A 21,293-nucleotide genomic window follows, 5' to 3' on the forward strand; every position below is an offset into this window, starting at 1 on the left:
CTGCTCCCAGACCTCAGGTTAATAAAAAAGGGATTCCTTAGCAAGGACTCTGGGTGCCTATGCCTCAGGTCCCTGGTTGGTAAGGAACAGATACCTAAGACCCCCCTCCATTTTCCACCCAGGTCGCTAAGGAGGTTCTTCTAATACCAGGCCCCCAGCCCACCCACAAGGCCTTTTCCACCTGGTTGCTAAGAAAGCAACTCCCTAGCAATCAGGCCAGTGTGACCCCCCACCTTCCTTCTTCCACATTGCTAAAGGGCTCCCTAGCAACAGAACTTAGAACACTGGGGGCTGGGTGGGCGGGGCCAAGCTGGTTGCTAGGGGGCTGGCCTTCAAGGTCTCTCCCCACAGAGGACCCAGGTGTCTGGGGAGGCAACATGGTGGGCTCTGGGATCCCAGCTTTGAGCCTCTTCCTACTGATACAGGGCTCAGTAGGTGAGGGACCCAGAAGAGAGGGTCAGACAGCAGAACAGGGGGCCTCCTCAGCCTCCACAGCCCCTAATGCCTTCTCTTTTCTTTCACAGATGGGAATGGAATCCAGGGGTTCTTCTATCCCTGGAGTGAGCAGTGGCTAGATCCTGGGTCCTCAGGGACAGGGCCTAGGGACCTGGACTCCTGGGTCTGAGGAAGGGGGGCAGGGAGGAGGGGCTGGGGGCCTGGACTCCTGGGTCTGAGGGAGGAGGGGTTGGGGGCCTGGGCTCCTGGGTCTGAGGGAGGAAGGGCTGGACCTGGACTCCTGCGTCTGAGGGAGGAGGGGTTGGGGGCCTGGGCTCCTGGGTCCGAGGGAGGAAGAGCTGGATCTGACTCCTGGGTCTGAGGGAGGAGGGGCCGGGGGCCTGGACTCCTGGGTCTGAGGGAGGAGGGCTGGGGGCCTAGGCTCCTGGGTCTGAGGGAGGGGCTGGGTCTTGGACTCCTGAGTCCCATACAGAGCAAGCACTGCAGTCAGCCTTCAGAGCTTGGCTTTGGGACCCTGGCTCTCGAGTCCCTGGGGCCAGACTCTGTGATGAAGCTGCTGCTCGTGGTCGGTCCTCAGGCTGTGAGGGAGACATATGGGACCGGGAGAGCTGTGGGGGTCAGGCAGCACTGGAAAACCCCAATCTCTGTCTGCGTCTCCGATGCTGTTACCGAGATGGGGTCTGCTATCACCAGCGGCCGGATGGTGAGTAGAAACTGGAGTCCCTGGGGTGGCGGCTTGTAGCTGGGACCCCTGGGTCTCAAAGCTCCAAACTTTGTTCAGAAAACATGCGGAGGAAGCACATGTGGGCGCTGGGCTGGACGTGTGGAGGCCTCCTCTTCCTGATCTCCAGCATCTGCTTGTTCTGGTGAGTGGGGTTGGGGTTTGGGAGGGCACCCTGCTCCCAGAGGAGCAGGTGGAGAGGCCGAGGCTGAGCATGTGCCCTCCCCACCAGGTGGGCCAAGCGCCGGGATATGCTGCACCTGCCCAAGTTCCTGCAGGGCAAATGCAACCTGTCCAGGACTGTGTCTCTGTTATCCAAGGACCGGGGGACTCTGAGTGAAAAGAAGGCATCCATGGGCAGCACGCAAGCTTCCGTGCCTTTGGAGGGGACCTTGGATATCTCGGGAGCCACTGAAGGGGAAGGGACAGAAGGGGGTGAAGAAACGGAAGGGGGGGAAGATGATGCTTAGGGGCACCCTGGGGGGACCCCTCAATACAGATATAGCACATAGACATTTGATCTCTTTTCTGAGAGCCATGGGAGCAGGAGGCAGATAAGACCCAGAGTCAGGGAGAGAGAGAGAGTTTGGGGAGGGGTCCTGGGGTGAGTGATGGGGAGCTGGACTGTGATCATGGGGTGTAAGAGCTGAGCGGGTAGAATGAGAGGGGTCTGGGGATAAGTGGGAGGGATCTGAGCTGAAGGGGACCTGGGCAGATGAGGGCCCCAGGCTGATTGAGGGAGACTGGGCTGTGATTATGGGGTATTGGGACTGAGGTGGTGTGAAATGAGGAATTTGGGGGTTAAGTGGGGGTGGCCTGGGCTGATGGGACTGAGGGTAGCTAGGCTGAGGGACGCCTGAACTGGGCTGGGTGGGACATGCTGCAGCCAGGGGGAGGTGCCCCTCAGCACTCTTCCTGCAGGGAGCACCACTGCCTGACAGCCTCTGCTGCCCCAGCAGGGGACTGTGCTCCCCACCTCCCCACCTGCATCGGACAGGCTTCCCACCAATGTCTGAGCATGGCCAGGGATCTGCAGGTCTTGTGCCTCCCCCAGCAGGTGATGTAGCTCTCAGACCCCTCGTGGGCTAGCGGAAATTTTCTTGGAAGTATGTTCCAGTTCAACACTTGTCCTGCCCATCCCTCCTTCCTTGCCCCTCTCCTTTCTCAGAGCCAGACCCGCGCCAACCTCCACTGCATAAGTCTTTCCTCCAGCAAATATTTTGCAAGTCTAATTTGTCCCTCCTCTTCTTGGAGGGCCCCAAACTAACAGAGGGGCCTGGGCAGAGGGAGGTCTGAACAGAGAGGGTGGGTCTTGGCTCGAGACCCTTTGGGAGAGGCCAGCATAAAGCTGGGCTCCTATGTCCCTAGGGGCTTTGGGTCCCCCAAGGACATGGGTGACCCCTCTGTGGATGTGGCCTGGGAAGAAGCAAGCAAGCTCACACTTGCCCCAGTGCCATCCCTCTCCCAGACAGACAAGCAGAGCTGGGAGGCAGAGCCATTTATCCAGGTGACATAGAGGGAGCACAGGGAGGCATCCTGGCGGCCAGATGATGTCGAGGGCAGCTGCACATCTCAGTTGGGTCCTGACAGGTGGGATCCTGGGTTCATCTGCAGGGAGGAGGGTGAGGTTAGTAGCTGCTCAGGAACCCGTAACCCTCTGTTCCCTGTGCCCACCACCCAGTGACCTGCTTCAGCCCCTCACATATTGACTCACACACTTGCTCACTGGCTCTTCCATGCCTTGATTTGCTGCTGTGTGCGTTTGACTTTAACTCATTGGAATCCAGTGGTACAAGTGGGAAATGAGAGACTGGGAGAGAGATATGCAGAGACAAAAAGACATGGGAGATAGGAAGAGAGACTAAGATGGAGCCACAGGAACTGAGAGAGAGAGAGACAGGCAGAGACTAACAAAGAAGACAGAGGAGAGAAAAGACAAAGAATGGGAGTGGCTCTGCATGGCCACTCAACTAATTTTGGTCCCAGAGGGAGAGGTGTGCAATCAGAGCGAAGGCCTCTGGGTCCCTCTGTTAAAATTCAAGTGCTTAAAGGACCTCACCCTTACCATTGAGGAGTCCTGTGTCTGGACAGGACCCTTTTCCTTCTAAAAGGGGCCTACACTCAAGTCAGCTGGTCCAGTTTCTGGCAGGTGGTTCCAGGTGATTCCAGCAGAGAAGGTCCACCCAGCTGTGTGAGACTTCTGGGCAAGGTAAGGATTTTCAGGGGTAATGTTTTTTTTAACTTTTTAAACAAATTTATGTTAAGTGTGTTTTTCCAGGACCCATCAGCTCCAAGTCAAGTAGTTTCAATCTAGTTGTGGAGGGCGCAGCTCATAGTGATCCACGTGGGGATCGAAGTGGCAACCTTGTTGTTAAGAGCACTATGCTTTAACCAACTGAGTTAACCGGCCACCCCCTTCAGGGGTAATTTTAACCACAGGTGGTTATTTCTGCATTATATGCCAAATTTTGTGTTATTTTATGCTTCACCCATACATATAGTTGTTTATCCTTTCTTACGAAACTGATTCAGTCACTCATCCATCTATTGTTCCACCCATCTATTTGCCCATTAACCAATCCATCCATCCATCCATCCATCCATCCATCCACCCATCTGTACATCACCCATTTACCCATCTACCCATCGCCAATCCAATCACATCCATCCATCCACCTACCCATCCATCAATCCAACGACATCTACCCAACAACCAGGCCATCCATCCATATAGCCAATCACCTATCTATCTGTCCATCATCCACCCACCCACAAATCATCAATCTCTGATTTCCTGAGTTCATTTTTTGCTGGGCAGTTCTGAGACCAAAGATACTAGAGACCCAGGCCTTATCTTCAAGGGGCTCCTTTCAGGTGGGAGAGACAGTACCAGCACACAAAGACACAATACATGGTGATACAAGCCATAGTGGGTAACTCAGACAATATGAAGACCCAAAGAAAGGCAGTGGAAGCCAACTGGGGTGAGAGCCTGTCTGTCTAGGGACTTAGGGATGTCATCATGACTGCAGAGAAGGCAGGAGATGTGGGTCTGGAACATGGGGGCCCACGTACCAGTGAGAGGCTTGGGTTTAACCAGAAGGCAATGGGGAGCCACAGCAGGTCTTTGAGCAGAGGGAGAGTGTGTTTAGGAAAGGAAATAGAAGGTAAAGGAGAAAGGGGAAGGAATGAGCCTTTCCTGCATCTTGGTCTGTTGTCATCACTCTCCTGCTTCAGAGAGTCATTTCCACTCTTTCCCCCCTCTTTAGATTTTTTGTAAGGAGGATCCCAGCTGTGTGCCCTTAGGCAAGAGGTGGCACCTTTCTGGGCCGCAGTGTCTTACACTGGGATGGGGAGGGTAAGAGTAGTGACTTCAGAGACTTACACTGGATTAAATGGGACCTGGTGAGCCTAGGGACTGGAGTGCAGGGAGGAACCTCCAAGCTAAGTGACTTTCCCATCCTTACAGGGTGGGGGGCGGGGTTTCATTTGTCTCTCCCAAGTCTGCACTCATACCTGCTGTCTCTCTCCATCCTCTGGGTCTCTGCTTCTCTCCTTTGAGAAGAACTCTTGACCTGGTCCTCTCTCCCTCCCTCTCTCCCTTTCTCCCCATTGTCTCTCAGTCTCTCTCTCTCCATCTTTCCCAGTCTAATTCCATCTCTCCCACAGTCCCTCCATCTCTCCCCCGCGGTCCTTCTCCCTCCCTTCGGTCGCTCCATCTCTTCCGCAGTCCTTCCCTCTCCCCGCCCCACCCCCCGGACCCTCACCTCGGGCTCACTCGGTGCCTGTGCCTGCCGCCCCGGGCGCGGCCTCGAGCGTGGCAAGCTGCAAGCGCACGCGGCGGGAGCCGGAGGCGGCTGGCAGGGGCGCGCGGGCGGCGCGGCGCGCTCCCCTAGAGCCGGGCGCCGCGCGCGGGCCGGCGGCGGTGGAGGCTGGCGCCGACCAGCGGCGAGAGAGCTTGCGAGCTAGCCGCGCGAGCGCCGAGGGCCGCAGGCCGTAGTCGCGCTCGAGCTCCTGGCGCGAGATCTCGATGTTGCCAGTGTACCAGAGGATCCAGCCCAGCAGGCTCAGGAAGACGAGCAGCGCGCCGGAGTAGATGAGCAGGTCGCCGAAGTCGCGGCCGCGCACCTGCAGCTGCGCGAACACGCCGGTCAGCAGTGCCGCCATGCCCGCAACGTCCAGTGCCACGGCCAGGAGCAGCGCCATCCGGCAGCGGCCCAGGCCGGACGCCGGCGCGGGCGCGCCTGTCGGCGGGGACTGTGCCCCCGGCGGGGGCCCCTGCGAGGCGCACGCCGCTGGCGCCGCCGCCATGGCCCTGCTCCGCCGCGTTGGCTCGGGCAGAGAGCGTTCCGGGTGCCGCCCGGGCAGGGGCGGGGTCAGGGGACGGCGCCAGGTGTGCCCGGCGCCCGCCAGGTCACCTGAGCCGGGCGGCTGCTGAGGGGCCCGGTTCCGGGCGCCTTGGCCGGGGTGTCTGTGCAGAGCTTGGCCCTCAAGGACAGGGTGGCCCAGCGCCCCTGCACCCCAAGGAGCGAAAGCAACGCCTGGTCACCATTCAAGTGCTCTTTAATGGAGACAGGGCAGGGCCCTGTGGAAGCCAGGCCTTGTTCTGTTTAGCCCGCCTCCAGGGGCCCCCCTGTGAACCCTCAGTGGGGACAGTAGGGGTCAAAAACAAGGGTGAGACAAGGCCCTGGACCTCAAGTAGCTGTGGGACGCAGAGAAGTAGCTCTAGAGCAGTCAGGTTAGGTACTCTAAGGGAGGAAACACGGGCTCTGTGGAGTTGAGGTTTCTCTCATTACCCGTCCCCTGGGGCTTCCTGGGTGCCTCTAGCGAATGAACCGAGGGCACAAATGTGGAGTGTTCACAGGACTCTGACATCGCCGTCAGATTCAGGGTGTTCTGATGGAGGAAAACGTAAGACATTGTCATTCCTTTTGTTCGGTAGGGGTTTCGCTAGGCGCTGTGCTGATGAGACGAGGACAGATTTATCAGGCAAGGCTCCTGCCCCTTAAAGATAACCTTGGAAATAAAAAGGTCGAAATTAACAGAAAATAAACTTTCAGGAAGTTTTACGGGTGTGACATAGCGCACTCAAGGGGAGAATGGGGGCGGAAGCTGCGAGGCATTGGTAAGGGGCTGGACGAACAGGTATGCGAACCTTAAAAGAACCAAGAGCTTCCCAGGCAAATCTCTTTTCTTCCAAACAACTCGCACTTAGAGGAAATCCACGCTCTCCTGGGTGGCAGGCTACGAGAAGTTTCCGTTTACCTAAGCCCTGAACAGCTCCGGGCCTGGATCGGGGCCGGCTGGAGACCGGAACTGCGGAGGTCTGCCGGGATAAGCCGAAGAGTTCTGAATGTAGCCGGATGGAGACCGATTGTTTCCGAACAGACCCGAACCGGACATGGGCCCTAAGAAAAGGCGGCCACCTCCTCCGAAGAGCGTTTCCGGAGAGGTCCGAAGGTGCACGAGTGGGCCTACGTGCGTTTGTCGGGAATAGCCGAGGGCTTACGAAGATGACCGGAAGCACCCGAGGATTCCGAAGCTAGGCTTAAGTATTTCACGCACTCACATGTTCATTCATAAACATAAATCCTAAAATGTTTATTGGGCTCCCATGCTGTGCCAAGCGCTGGGTGAGCAATACAGGGGAGAGGACGCTGAAGAGGATTTGGGGCCTCGAACTGGACCCGCTCGGAAACTAAGTCGCGGAGTTTCGTAAACACACGAAGGTCCCCGAAACGTTGGCGATCCGCGTCGGAAAACATGCCCTCGGGTCTCTAGCCGAAGAGCTCCGTAGGTTCCCGAGCGGTATGCGACGGGCTTGCGGAAATAGCCGAACGCCATCGAGCCGCTTCGGAGGCGAACGAAAGGAGGCGGAGGTCAGGCGACTGCGCGCTCCTGCCCAGAGAGGAAGCGGAAATGCGTGTCGGTATTAAAGGCATCCTCCCGCCCCCTTTATGCCTCTTTCCGTCTCCGGCTGCGGCAACGAGAGGAGGTGAGCGGAGGCCTTCCGTCCCCCGCATGGTCGCATCTCACGCGCGCTGCCCGGTGTTTGCCCCTGTCGGTTTCTTTCATTGCGTCCCTTGCGTCCTTAGCTGCCGCCTAGCTCCGCTACCCGAAGTTGCTGTGGGTTTTCATGTTGTTGACTGCAGTTAGCCCCGGCGCCTGACTTCAGCCTTAGGTCGCCCACCCCCGCCTGGCAAATTCCTAAGTGCTGCCTGCCCTCAGGTTGCCCCATTCGCCAGGTTCCCACTTGGCACTCTCTCTTCGCAGGGGCCTGGCGTCGGCCTGCTGCTCCCTTTGTCATCTTCCCGTACCCCTTTCTCCGCAGCTGTCGCCATGTCTGCGCATTTGCAATGGATGGTCGTGCGCAACTGCTCCAGCTTCCTGATCAAAAGAAACAAGCAGACATACAGCACCGTAAGTGGGGGTCGGGATGCCTGGGTCTGAGGGAGGCACTTCGCTATCGCAGGGTCTCCTTCCTCTTTATTGCCCCCCCTCCCCCGCGTGCTTCCCTCCAGGAGCCCAATAATCTGAAGGCCCGCAACTCCTTCCGCTACAACGGGCTGATTCACCGCAAGACGGTGGGCGTGGAGCCAGCAGCCGATGGCAAAGGTGTGGTGGTCGTCATGAAGCGGAGATCCGGTGAGCATTTCCCTTGGCTTGGCCCAGACGGCAGGCCCCCAGCGGGTCAGGGAGCTGTAATTCTGCCAGAGAAGCGAGGATTCCTGGACTCAGGATGTTCTGGGAAGCTCACTGCCCTTACCACCACCCCATGGGCTGTGGGAGCTGGTCAGGTCTCTTAACTGTTTAGTTTTGTGTGAAGCAGAGAAATTAATAGGACCTGAACTGTATGTAGTGAGCAAGGGTGCGTGATCAAACTATTTCAGATTAAGACCTTTAAACAATTCAGGTGGAGGTGGATGCCTCCATTTCACTGCAGTAGGAAAATTTAGACAAATAGAGGAGACTTCCCCTGGCTTCCACTTGTAGGAAGTGCCAGGCTGGGTCACAAGCTGCAAGTGGACCCCCATTCTGCTTGTGTGGACTCAAGGAGTCCTGAGCATCCCACCCCCATAAACTTAGGCATGGAGGGGCTTTTTTAGTGTCTTTAAAGGAGGTTCTGGAGGCAGGGCCTCTAGAGGGCTGTTAACGGTTGATTGATTTCTGTGTAAGAGAAAGGAATGAGGTTTTTCCAGTTTCTGATTAGAACCAGCTTCTGTTTGGGGTCGGTGCCCAACATCCTGTTCAGTGTCAGCAGTGCCCCAGACCTGCAAACCGTGGAGGGGTGTTACCCACCTCGGGTTTCCGCACTCCTGAGAACCTCCTTGTGGTGTGTCATGTCCTAAAAAGTTCCCTTTTCTCGGGATTGTTGGGTGGCCTTTCCTGTCAGGAACCAACTCAGCCACGCCCCTGGAATGGCAAGGGGTCCTTGGCTTCTTGGGGGAAACCAGGAGCACAGGACTCCAGTTGGGCCCCCATCAGCTCTGGCACAAGAAAGGGGGTGTTTCCTTTTAATCCTGGGCATTGGAGTCCAGACTGCACTATGCACAGGTGAGGTCTGTTTCTCACCCTCAGTACACTGTGACTCCCTGTCCTCCAGCTTCAGGGCCAGGCCTCAGCTTGGCATTGGCATTCCAGACTCTTGTTACAGAGGGGGTGCCCAGAGGCCTAGGAGGAAGGGGCAGGGTGCTGAATGCTCACTCTCCTGCCAGCACAGTGCCGAGTGCCAGCCTCACCATCACTGCCCCTGGAGTCAGGCGGCCTGCATTCCAGTTCTCTGGTATGTGTGACCTGGACAGAAGACCTCATCTCGTTGCGTCTGCCCCATCTCTATACAGTGAGGTGGTGGTGGATGCTGTGTCTCCGACACAGTGATGAGATGCCTGTATAGTGTCCAGGGCAGGACCTGGCCTGTGGTGGTCACTGTGAGTGTCCCATAAATTGTAAATCGGTGTGTGTAGGTGGGGCTGGCTGCCCAGGCTCACAGCTGAGGTGCTCCTGCTCTTGGCATGCGATGGCACCCTTGCCACTTGGAAGGTGCATTAAAGGCCAGGCCACCCGACTGACCCCTGGGGCTCCCCCTCTCACCCACCAGGCCAGCGAAAGCCAGCCACCTCCTATGTGCGGACCACCATCAACAAGAACGCCCGGGCCACCCTCAGCAGCATCCGGCACATGATCCGCAAGAACAAGTACCGTCCAGACCTGCGCATGGCCGCTATCCGTAGAGCCAGCGCCATCCTGCGCAGCCAGAAGCCGGTGACACTGAAGAGGAAGCGGGCTCGCCCCACCAAGAGCTCCTGAGCACCTCCCTCCCAAAGCAATAAAGCATAAAGTGTCAGCCATCTTTCTCTAACCGCCTCGCCTGGGCCTCCCTTCTGTGTGGCTCCAATGCTCTAGCTCTGAGTGTGTGTCCCAGAACACGTGGGCTGGGGGAGAGGGGCTCCACCTAATCACTGGTACCACAGGTGCCAGTGCGTTGGAGCTAGCAGGACCTGGCGCAGGAAGGGAGCCCAGCCACAGCTGTTGCAGGTGGCCTCCCCCTTAAGGGCTGGGGGCTGGTGTAAATCCTCACATTTCAGCACCTTAGATGACGTCAGTGGGACATTTACAAAGTGCAGGTTAAACAAAAAACCTTGTAGAATCCGAACTCAGTCTGCTAGCAAACAACAAAGCTTTAAGAAAAGACCCTAAGTGCCTACTTTTGATGGTGATCTAAGGTGGGAATGTAGACCCAGGTTGCATACCTCTTAACACAGGTGTGTGGCGTGGCCTGAGAAGGTGGATGTTTTACCATCCAGGTCTTTAACTATCTGTGGACCCCACCTTTAGTCCCTTTGTTTCTCCTGGGGCAGCCTGAACATCTGCTACAGGAGCTTGGGGAGATGGCTCAGAAGCAGCCCTTGCCTAGCCTGAAGAGTGCAGGTGGGCCCTCTGCTGTTGGTGTGGGGCAGCTGACAGCCCTTCCAGGAGCCCCACAGGAGTGAAGTGAGTGTCCTAGGCCTTGGGGGGGGGCAGAGCCCTTGGAAGTAGGCCATAGCTGCCCAAAGGGCCCATTTCTAAACAGGCAATGGAACTCGTGAGGCCTTGCAACTGGGGTGCTATCCGCATCTTGGAGAGGTACTAAATCCCCTACAAGTCACCCAGCAGGGAGGTGGCAGCCCCAGGCTTCCCGTAAGCCAGCAGCCATGTCATCAGTCTGTTCTTGGTTAAGGACCCGCCAGCCCGCTACAAAACGGCTAGACTGGGTGTGAGCACTCCATCCTTCCACTGGTCATCCCTCACCTCCTTGGTCTCTACTGCAGCCCCTCGGCCGACCGGTGGGGTGTGGCCATGCTTCTCCACTGCGGCTCAGCTCTTTTCGGCCTTACTCCCTCGGACATTCCCATCTGGAGCTGCCTCTTGTTTAGGGTGTCATAGTTCTGTCTCAGGTGTTCCCTGATCTGTCGAAAGGAGGTTCTTTTTCCCTGCCCCCTCACCCCTTGCCTGAATGCCTGGAAGTGTTTATCACACGACCTGTGATAACGGGTCATCAAACACCAGCTCTGCCACTAGCTGTGTGGCCTTGGGCAAGTAACTAGACCTCTCTGTGACTTGTCAGAATTCAGGGGGTTAACAAATTAAGAGGCTGAGGATGGCCTGAACATAGCAAGTGCTGAGTAATGTAATTCAGTGGAGAACAAACGCTGGGAGAAGGCTGGACCTTGATTATTCCATCTGTGTGAGGGTGTGTGTGTATATATTGGGGGTACCAAAAAAATATATACACATGACACATTCATCTTTTGTTGTTGGTATATATTACTACAATTTTAATAATAAGTTTTCCTTTCTTAAAATGTGGACTTTTTTTTTTGGCATCCTCTACATATACCCACGTATATTACACTTGTGGGGTGGCCATTTCTCATCCAAGTGTCCCTGACATCCCATGAAGCAGGTGTCATCCCCTTTACAGATACAGAAATAGGCTCAGATGGAGGGAACCCACATCATGACTCCTGACATGTTTCCTGTTTACCTACTATGTGCCAGCCACTATGCCAGGGGCCAAGGATCTAGCATCGAGGGGACCCCTTGATCCCTGCCATCCTGGGGACCTTGTTCTCTGCCCCCACTCTATAGCTCTGTGGCCAAGGACTAGTTCCCCCCCTGGGGTCGGGCAGGAGCCCTGCCTCCAGGGGCTGACTCCACACAAACGCAGAGCTCCTGGCACGCACGCCCCAGTCCTCCAGCCTTCCCTAGTTAACAGATGTGACCCTGACCACTTCTTGCCAAAGCCTTTATCTCACCTGGACTCTTGCCGTAGCTGCCATCCTTGCCCCACTTGGGACTGTTCTCCACCGAGGCCCTGTTGGAACTAAATCCATGTGATTTAATGCCTTCTCAGAACACTCCCGCCATTCCCATCCCCTCCGAGTGCAAGGCAGACCCCTGGTCGTGTGGATGAGGCCCAGCTCCACCTCACCTCCCTCCACCCAGACACCCGGGGCATTTGTACTTGAACTTGGAAAGGTTATCCATTCTAGCGTGGTTGGTCCGTCTGTCCAGGATGGGTGATATGAATGATGGCACATCTCTAATGGAATACTAGGCAGCTAAGAGCAGAGAAAGGCTGTAAATGCTGACAGGGACACAATTCCAAGACTTGCTGTGGAGTTAAAAAAGCAAGGTGGGACATGCTATTACAGGATACTGCCAGTTGTGTAAAAACAAAAGGGGATGGGCTTGGAATATATATATTTACTGGGGAAGGGGAACAGAACTTTATTGGGAACAGTGTGTACTTGCAGGACTTTTTCCAAGTCATATAACCCAAAATAACGAATACAAACAATATATAAAGAGCTCCTACAAGTCCTTTCGATCTTAGTTGTGGAGGGCTGCAGCGCAGTTCCAGGTCCAGCAACCTTGTGGTTGAGAGCCCACTGACCCATGTGGGAATCAAACCGGCAGCCTTCGGCATTAGGAGTGTGGAGCTCCAACAATCTGAGCCACTGGGCCGGCCTGGAAGAATACATACTTAAATTTACTTGCATTTGGGTATAATTTCTCCAGAAAAATACAAGAACCTGGTAACATTCTTGTCCCTGATTGAGGGAATTTGGTGTTGGGAACACAGGACTGAGAGGGAGCCGTTTCTTTGTAGAAACTGTTGTTATCTTAACAATCTTTGCTTTTTGAATGGATAACATTCACAAAGTATTCCAGGCTCTCCTTCCTTGAGACAGTATTTCCAGGTTCTAATGTGACCTTCCAGAGGCATTAAATACACTTGCAATGAAATAACACATGCGTCCTATTTTAAAAATTGGACAGAAATGGTAGCATATCATATATACCATTTGCATGGTTTTTTTTTCTCACTTTAACATATTTTGGATATTGGTCCATATCTGTACGTAATGAGCTTCTTCATGTGTTCAAAATTCTGAAATGTAGCAGACATACAGAAAGTAAATAAAACATTTATAGACGTATAAAAATAACTATAAAACAATCACCCGTGTAATCAACACCCAGCTAAAGCAGGAAAAGACAACGGCCCCCAGAAGCCCTCCTGGCTGCTTGCTGGCTGGAAGTGACCAGAATCCCAAGCTTTATGGACACAACCTTTTTACTTTCAGTTCTAACATCTATGGATGTCCGTTTAGCAACAGCACTCATCTCTGCTCCGTTCAGATCGGGTATGAAGGCATTTGAGCTGTCGCTCTCTTTTGTGACTTATTTGGCTAGTCATGACGTTTGTGATTCTCCCATGCTGCTGGTAGTCATGATAGCTCATTATTTCTGTGTTGTACTGTTTCTTGAATATACAAGTATGTTTATACTGTTTTGCCGTCATGACAAGTGTTGTCTAAAGCCTGTGGTTTCTGTGCAAGAATGCCGAGCAATAAGGTATGTGTGCTTTCAACTGTACCATAAACATTTCACGCTCCCATCAGGAGCCTATGAGAATGTCTGTAACTCCACAACCTTGCCAACACTTAATGTTAGACTTGGTAACTGTTGCTAGTTTCATGGAAGTGTAGTGCTTTCACTTTGGCTTACACTGCATTTTCCAAGTTACTGATGAGGATGTTTGGTAGTTATTTGGATTTCCTTTTGTGAAGTGTTTGATCAAGTGCTTTTGCCCACTTGTCTTTTGTGCTGTCTTCTTGACTTGTAGGAGCTCTATATATTGTTTGGATTAGTTATTTTGGGTTATATGACTTGCAAATGTCTGTCTCACTGACTTGTCTTTCACACTAAGATAAACAGTTCTTGATTTTAAAATTAAATCAACTTGAAATATACAGGTAACACCCATACAACACGGCACTTCTATAACATGATTTTGCTCTAATATATGGTTCGAGAATTGGGGAAAGCCCTCATACAACACGGCATCCTAGGACACGGTTTCACTCTAACACGATTTGAGAATTGAGAAATCCCCAAACAACACGGAATGTAATAAAAGGTTTTAAGAGCAAAAGGTATCTCATTTGAAATTTTTCATTCAAGTGTGGAGGTCATACCAGATTTGATTGCAGAATTTTAAAATTTATTAGAATTTTAAATCCATTTTGTTCATGGAATATTAAGTACATAAGAAAACGCCCTCGGTTAATCGTGCTTAGTAGTGATGATGAAGAAAACATTAATACATGTTAATGTTATACTTTTGGTGAAAATTGCTTTAATAAAGTATTTCTCATAAAAATACTGTTGTTTTTTTTAATTTTTGGAAACTAACTCCTTTTTGTGTTAGTTGTTTCATGTGACACAGATTTGCATAACACAGCATTTTTAGGAACCTAACAATCGTGTTATACGGGGGTTACCTGTATACCTAGTCTGAATTTTGATAAACTTATGTGCCCATCTGACCCACTATAATCAAGATCTGGAATGTGCCCATCACCCCCAAAATTTCCCCATGCCCGTCCATTTGATCCTCCCTGACCCAGACTGCCAATGACCTGCTTTAAGCCATTTAGTGATTAATTTTGCCTGTTCTCGAATTTCGTATAAATGCAAATATTTTGCACACTTCTGTATATGCCTTCACTCAGCATGTAATATGTGTGAGATTTATCCATGTTTTGTGCATCAGTATTTTGCTGAGTAGTATTTTATTGTAGGAATTCACAATTTCTTTACTCATCTGTTGAACATTTGGGTCATTTTGTTTTTGCCTATTATAAACGTAAACTAAAAATTCATGTACAAGTCTTTTTCACATTTTTCTTTTTCATTTTATGATCATTTTTGACACTGTGTCCTGAGGGCCCAGCACAGGACAACAAAATTGTCGCTAAGGGACGAGAACCTGAGGTGAAGCCAGTTGCTCTTCGGTGGCCTCCCATTTCTCCAAGACCCACTGCTTCGCGTCCCACCACATTTGTAGCCCTTACGCATGAGCCTCCGTGGCAGCCCAAGAGGTAGTAGTGACTGCCAGTTCATGTCCTGCAGGTGAACTCAGATAAGATGGGCACTCCAGGGCTGCCCGTGTGTAAAGCTAACTGCTTCAGTTCCCACCCATCCCCTGGAGTAGGGGCTGAACCTGTAACAACACTGGTTACTGCAATCACATCATCACTTGGTTAATTGAGTACCTGGGCAGCCTCATCAGCTGGGCCCTTCAAAGGACTGGGCCCTGAAGTCAGACGTTCGAGGCCTGGGCAGCAATAACCCGAGCAGCTTCTGAGGACAGTCCCTACACCCCCAAGAAAGGAATATGGCAGGCAAAGACTTCAACTTCAGTGTGAACGGACAAAGTAACCAAACTCATCACACCGGGGCTTCTGAGTACAGAAACTGGAAGATGGGTGTCTTATTGGGCCTGGGATCCATGACATTATGCAGGAATACACGCAAATCTTAAGGCCCGAGCTGGATCTGGTGACAGAATTTCACCCTAGTCCAGGACAGATGGACAAGGCTTGTCAGAGGGAGAGCAAAGCACCTTATACCTGTGTCTTGGCCAGCAGGCCCCAGACCCCCTCCCCTCCACCCAATTTAGGTGGGAAACCTGACTCCATAGGTGGCCTCAGAGCTCAACCAGAGGGCCCACTGAGGGCCCAGTGTTGAGGCCTGTGCATGGACTTGAGGATGGGGTACCCACCACTTGGAGCCCACAAGGCACAGGCTGGTCCTGGGGCATCTAAGAGGCACAGCAGCTGCTTTTCCAACTTTATTTAGAAAAACAAATCCAGGTCCCAGTGCCCCCGTGCCCTCCCCCACCCCAGCCATAACTTAAATAACTTAGAGACAGAGTTGAGGGTCGGGCAGGGGTGGGGAGGGAAGAACCCATTACAGCCGCCGCAGTGCCCGCTTCTTGTCCGTCTTCTTCTTGGCCGCCAGCTTCTTGTCACGCTCACCGGCGTGCTTCTTAGCCATGGGCCCCTCGGCTCCCCCTGGGCCCCCAGGGGCCGAGGGGTCAGCGGAGGAGGCTGCAGCGGCACTGGCCAGGGCCCGGCCAGCCTCAGCCCTTCCACTGCTGGGCCCGCCAGCACCCCCATGGATCTCTGTGAGCAGTCGGGCGCGGGCCGCGTACTCCTCATAGTTCTCCAAGAGCAGGCGGCCCGCCTCCTCATTGAGCGCAGACTCGGGATTGGGGTGGATCAGCAGGCACTTGATGGTCTGTGGGGAGAGGGCATGGCATGGTCAGGGTGCCGGGCCAGCCACAGGCCACACCACCCTCCACCCTGGCTATTCCCTCTGCTCCCAACACTTCCTCCACATCAGTCACCTCCTCCTGGTCTTCACTCAGTGTCACCCACACAGGCTCACTGCGGCCTGGACTGGGGAGGAGAAAGGGACTTCCCCAAGGTCACTCAGAAGGTGAGGAAGACAACTTAGGAACTCACACCTGGGCCTGCTGGACTGCAAAGCTCTTTCCACACCGCTACAGTAAGATGAATAGCCCCTGAGCTGTCACTGGCTTTAACAGAAATCCCAAGTGCAGACTCTGGCTGGGCTAGACCACATGCGAGAAAGGGACCAGGAATGCAAAAGGGCCCTGCCTCTACATTCATTCTAAAAGGAAACCCAGAATGTGCCTGGCCTTGAGCAGGTGACATAACCTTTTTGGACTGTAAAGGAGGGGCAGTGACAGGTGCTACCTGGGGCCGTTGTGACACATGCAAAGCACCCGGCCCAGCTTTGCATGGACCCAGGACCCAGGATCACACCCTAATTCTGCACGGCACAACAGAGGCCCTTCCTGTAGTTTCCTCATGGCCAACCCTGACACAGGGCTGGCACCATGGCCCCCAGGGATCATCAGGGACACTCAGAATTACTCTATGCTCGTCGCCAGTGTCCCCTGGCAGCCACCACTGACACTCCAGGGAGAGGGAAACATTGGGGGGAGGGAGGAGTGTCTGTTTATCTTGGAGTTCAAGCCTCCCAGGTGCCCTGCAGGAAATCCCAGTTCTCTGCCCTCCCTACCATCTTCCCCAGGGACTCATGAGAAATCCAGTTTTCAAAAACCTTAAGCTTCAAGCAGGTGGGGAGGCAGCCAGTGACCTAAATGCTTTAGGTGGCCTGTGGGGACCTTGGAGCACCACTGTATTCCAGGGTGTCTCCATCTGGGCTCAACTGACATTGGCTGCTGCTGACCAGGGGCCATCCTTGCACTGCAGGATGTGGAACAGCACCCCTGGTCGCATGCCCCAGGATGTGACAATTAAAAAACCCATGAGCTGTATACTTTAGGTGCCCCAAGTACTGAACAACCTGTACAATCACACTTGTCCTGGGTCCCGCACTGCCAACCCTTCCAGAATTTTCCAGAAAAGCTGTAAACCTGAATTTGGAAGCCCCCAACCACTTCAGAGTTGGTTTTAAAAAATAAATAATGCACTGATGATGCTGAGATATCACCAGGGTGTCCAGGCCCAGGGCCCCCAGACCTTACCAGCAGCACATGCCGGATGCCCAGCTCAGCCGTCCAGTCCCTCTTGAGCACGTTGACACAGATCTCGCCATTGGCGCCCACATTCGGGTGGAAGATCTTGGTCAGGAAGTAGCCCTTGGGTGGGGAGGCGGGAAAGTCCTTCCCCAGAAGGAGTTTCATGCGGAACAGGCCTCCAGCGTACGGGGTCCCCTCTGCAGTGTGGGGACGGGGACTGGGTCAGGAGGCTCAGGACTCCCAGGCACCCCGCAAACCCCTAAGCTCTGCTGCCTCCTCCACAAGACTGGGGGATTCTGGAGAGCAGGACAGGACTAGGTTCCCAGGGGCTACAGGCATCCCCCTGAAAGGAAGCCCTGATTGTGGCCCCACTTGTGTTGCCACCAAATCCTGGTCTCCATCCCGGATGCCTCTTCTCTTCCAGTAAAGGCCCCAGTCATGCACCCTTCCCAAGAGACAGACACTGGCATCCACTTGTCTTCCTGGAAAAACATCTACTTGGAAGCCTTGTGGGGAAATGATGGGACAGTCGTGAACTCCACGGTCCTCCCTGCCTCAGTCAACAGTTCTCCCGTCCACCCACTTGACCAGATAAAACAGATGTGGGAGCCAGTCTGGACCCATCACTGTTTTTCTCACGCCCCAGTCCCCACATATGACCCATCAGCAGCCAGGCAGGCGACCTCAGCGTCCGATCCTGACTGTCCCCACCTCAGTCCAGCGGAACCACTTCACCCCTCACCTAATGCCAGCAGTATTGATGGCTTCTTGCCTGGCCTCCAGCTTCGACCCCCCTGCTCCCCCCCCAGTCCACCCACTGAAATCAAAGTCAATTCTGTAGACTTTAAACCTGCTTTAAACCTGCCAACAACTTCCTTTCCAAACTCCTTACAGAAGCCTATAGACCCTCAAACATTTACTCCCTAAAAGCTTCACCTGTCCTTTTCCTTCTTTTTGTTCCTACAAAGCACCCCCTGCACTGTCTCAGGGCCTTCTGGGATCCTCCCCCTGCCCTGCTCCTGCCCCTCAAGGAGCACAGTGGGAATCACCTCAGGAAGTCTTCCCTGACCCCTTCCCCACTGCCCGCTCTCCTGACTAGGTCCTTCACTACACTCTTGTAACATCTTGGCTTACTCTGTGACTTCAACTAACAACAGAAACGAAGTGCACCTGAAATGATGCGCTAAGTCACCGCACGATGAAACAATCAGATGCAGTCACTCGGTTATTACTGTTATATCCCCAAGCACTCCGACTGGCGAGTTGTCTGTTATGTCCTAAGAGACCCTGACAGCAGGATGGAGTCTGAGGTCGCCAGCCAGGCCCGTCCTCCAGCCTGCTGATGCTGTTCCCGCGGCCTGGCACCATCTCCTACTCCCACTGAATTCCTATCTATCTTCCAGGTCTGCCAGCCTTGCCCCAGCCCCAGATAAGGCCCCCGTTAAATGCTCCCGCAGAGACGAGGGTTTTCTCACAACACTCACAGGAGAAGCATACACAACCATTTGTCACCTGTGCTGTCTGTCCTGCCCTGCAGGCTGAGCACCTCTAGAGTTAAGAGCCATGCGGGTCCAGTCTACTATTATGTCCCCAGCAGCTGGCAGACTTCAGCTTACAATGGGAGCTTCCTATTCTTGTCCTAAAGATGACAAGCAATCTAGGAAGTGCGCCTCTCCCTCTTCCATTCCCACACTCACCAGGGCCCTCAATGGTGACCTGCAGGTCAGTGAGGTCCTCCTCGTTGGGAAAGACCTTGATACCATCGGGAGGGTCCGTGGTCAGCGTCGTCACTTCCTTGTATACCAGGCGGATGATGTGGGGGGGTAAGTTCTCCACGTTGGAGTTCTGGGCACGGAAACAAGGGGGTGAGTGGCCGCGGCGCCCAGCAGGATCTAGGATGCAGTGGCCCCCCCTATTCTTGACCGTGCAGTCCCAGGCGGTCCATCGCACCGGGGCTCGCAGACCCCCACCCAGGATGCTTCAGGCGGCCGTCCCAGGCTGATCTCCCAGTAGAAATGGGGGCGGATCTCCGAGGGGGCTTGCGGATGACTCCACCCTCCCAGAAGCCCCCAGTGCCCGCTCGTAGCCCTGCAAGGGCCCCTCTTGATTCGGGGTAGGCCACGGCCTACCCTGGTTCCTTTCCTCACTAAACCTTGGTGAAACAATCCTGGAAACCCCAGCTCGGGTCTGGAGATGGCGGCCGAGCGGCTCCCGGAACACCCACGGGCGAGCCACAAAGCCCGGACCTCCCCCCTCCGCCCCAGGGCTCAACCAGGCCTTCACCTCCAAGGAACCTGCGGGCCGCCCGAACTCCTGCCCTGCCTACAGAAAGGCCCGTGGGCCCATCCCCGGCCGGGGATGTCCAGGCGGGCCCTCTGATACTGTACGCTGCCGCGAGAGGCTCCTGAGACCCCGCCTTCTTCTCCAGGGGGCCCCCCCACCACCCCTCCCGGGTCTGGCCGCGGCGCTCACCATGACTGCGGCCGGCCGGGGAAGGGTCCCCCCGGCCCCCTTCCTGCGCTCTCCGGGCCGCCGGCCGGGGCGGGGGGCCCAACTGCTGCCGCTGCGGCCCTGACGAGGCCCCGGCGGCCCCGCTCTGTTCCCCGCAGCCTCAGACGCCCACCTCCGACAGTACCCGCAACTCCACCCACCCCGGATGCCCGGCCGCACTCAGCCGGCCGCGCGCCCACCGCCACCCTTTTATATCCGGATACAGGCCGCGCCCCCTCGCGCCCTCAGAGCGCCGCGCCTCGACCCGTGACGTCAGCGCGCACGGTCCTCAGCATTCGACGCGCTCGCTCCCTTTCCGCAAGCTTCGAGCAGAAGCGGGAAAAGTTGTGGAGGGGGCGCGCGGTGGGCCGACCAATGGGGGCGCGCGGGGGTCGAAATGGGGACCCCGGAGTATGGAGGGGCTGAGACGGGGGAGTCGAGAGGGAAAGAACGCGAGAGGCAATACGACTGCTGATTGGCCCGTTTGAATGAGACGCCGCCATGGTCCGGCGTACGCGCGCGCGCCCAGAGGCTCAGGAAATCGCGCACGCGACTAACGGTTGGCCGCGGAGCCCCGGAGGGACGAGGGGAGGCGGGACTTGGGGGTTTTAAACGGATGATGGAAGGCGCCACAGCCAATAGGAAAGCGCAATCGTGGGACGGTGTCCCGAGACTCGCACGGGACAATCCTTGCCGGAGAAGGCGGAGCCAGGGGGTGGGAGGTTGGAGAGTGACCAATAGGGGCCCTGCTTAGCGCGGGCCAAGCTGCTCACAGCCAACGGAATTCGTTAAGTTTTGTATATGCATGAAGTGTGCGGGGCGTGGGGGGGAGGGCGTCCACGACCCCTCCTTAGCCTGTGGTGGGGGTGGGCGCCGGGAATCGCTCTACTTTTTTCCTTGAGGCGCCATTTTATGTGGGGAATGACCTGTGATATGTGTTCTGTGTTGAGGTTCCCAGACCAGTCAGTGCGACCTTGAAGGCTTGGACGCCTGGCTCTCCGAAGTATGACCCCTGACCCTGGCCAGGTCTCAGTCACAACGCCTGGCCTCAGTTTCCTCCCGTGGGAAATGGGCGCTGGGATCCCTCGTGATGCCCGAGAAAGAAGGAAGCATCCCCAGGCCTTCAGGGCACCACCCCGCCTGGGACTGACCCACAGCCTCCAGGCCTTCGCTACTTACCTTCTCTGTCTGGGAAATGGACACCCAGTTACTGGGAAAGGGGAGCTTCTCCAGGTCTCAGAAAATGGGCTTGCAGTGCCCTGAAAACGGGAGAGACTCAGAAGCTGAAGTGGCCTAATTGGCTCATCTGTGTATTGGGATTGTGGTGCCCATCTCAGGGCCTCTGAGCTCAGTAAAGTAGGGTCCAGCTTGGCCACAGTGTCCTTAAAAGACTCCTGGCTACCACCTTCCCCTCACGGGGCTACCACTTCTGGAAAAGGAGGCAGAAGGGTGTACAAGACACCCACGGAGTACACTCATGGTGACAACTAAGGTTGGTGGAGGCCCACCCATGCAGGCATCTCCCACAGCTGAGCTTCAGTCTTCGCCTGCTGAGTGCAGGCGATGCCTGCCCGGTTAACGACAGACAGGGATACTGAAAGAAGAGCTGGCTCAAGTGACTCGCCCCGGCTTCCCCGAGCCAGGACAAGGCAGAGGTGATGGTCAAACTGAGCTCTGTTTCAGAAACCCACCCAACAGACATGATGCTGATGGTAATGGATA

General features: G+C 54.9%; 4 protein-coding genes across 8 annotated transcripts; 2 read left to right on the plus strand and 2 right to left on the minus strand.

Annotated features, from left to right (window-relative positions):
• The first annotated feature begins 295 nt into the window (after positions 1–295).
• On the plus strand, positions 296–2,520 carry TMEM190 (transmembrane protein 190). The gene is made up of 5 exons (XM_033128218.1): positions 296–435; positions 525–560; positions 1,034–1,159; positions 1,238–1,322; positions 1,410–2,520. Exons 1-5 carry the CDS (start codon positions 378–380, stop codon positions 1,645–1,647), a joined length of 543 nt encoding a protein of 180 aa, XP_032984109.1. The 5' UTR covers positions 296–377; the 3' UTR covers positions 1,648–2,520.
• Positions 2,521–2,660: 140 nt separating this feature from the next.
• On the minus strand, positions 2,661–6,885 carry TMEM238 (transmembrane protein 238). Of its 4 annotated transcripts, none has more exons than XM_033128215.1 (3): positions 6,443–6,885; positions 4,945–6,073; positions 2,661–2,785 (listed from the first exon to the last, which is right to left on the minus strand). In XM_033128215.1, the coding sequence occupies exon 2, from the start codon at positions 5,486–5,488 to the stop codon at positions 4,952–4,954; it is 537 nt and encodes a 178-aa protein (XP_032984106.1). In that variant the 5' UTR covers positions 5,489–6,073; positions 6,443–6,885; the 3' UTR covers positions 2,661–2,785; positions 4,945–4,951. The 4 variants fall into 4 exon arrangements, with proteins under 4 accessions (XP_032984106.1, XP_032984105.1, XP_032984103.1 ...); XM_033128214.1 differs by having other exon boundaries at positions 4,945–6,193; XM_033128212.1 differs by having other exon boundaries at positions 6,333–6,885.
• Positions 6,886–7,023: 138 nt separating this feature from the next.
• Positions 7,024–9,533, plus strand: RPL28 (ribosomal protein L28). 2 transcript variants are annotated; one of them, XM_033128216.1, is made up of 4 exons: positions 7,024–7,172; positions 7,509–7,597; positions 7,699–7,822; positions 9,276–9,533. In XM_033128216.1, exons 1-4 carry the CDS (start codon positions 7,097–7,099, stop codon positions 9,482–9,484), a joined length of 498 nt encoding a protein of 165 aa, XP_032984107.1. In that variant the 5' UTR covers positions 7,024–7,096; the 3' UTR covers positions 9,485–9,533. The 2 variants fall into 2 exon arrangements, with proteins under 2 accessions (XP_032984107.1, XP_032984108.1); XM_033128217.1 differs by having other exon boundaries at positions 7,128–7,225.
• Positions 9,534–15,346: 5,813 nt separating this feature from the next.
• UBE2S (ubiquitin conjugating enzyme E2 S) lies at positions 15,347–19,959 on the minus strand. The gene is made up of 4 exons (XM_033128210.1): positions 19,554–19,959; positions 18,779–18,926; positions 17,088–17,278; positions 15,347–15,808 (listed from the first exon to the last, which is right to left on the minus strand). The coding sequence occupies exons 1-4, from the start codon at positions 19,554–19,556 to the stop codon at positions 15,479–15,481; spliced, it is 672 nt and encodes a 223-aa protein (XP_032984101.1). The 5' UTR covers positions 19,557–19,959; the 3' UTR covers positions 15,347–15,478.
• Between the last annotated feature and the right edge of the window lie 1,334 nt (positions 19,960–21,293).

Source organism: Rhinolophus ferrumequinum, chromosome 15 (assembly GCF_004115265.2).
Source record: "Rhinolophus ferrumequinum isolate MPI-CBG mRhiFer1 chromosome 15, mRhiFer1_v1.p, whole genome shotgun sequence".
Taxonomy (NCBI): domain Eukaryota; kingdom Metazoa; phylum Chordata; class Mammalia; order Chiroptera; family Rhinolophidae; genus Rhinolophus; species Rhinolophus ferrumequinum.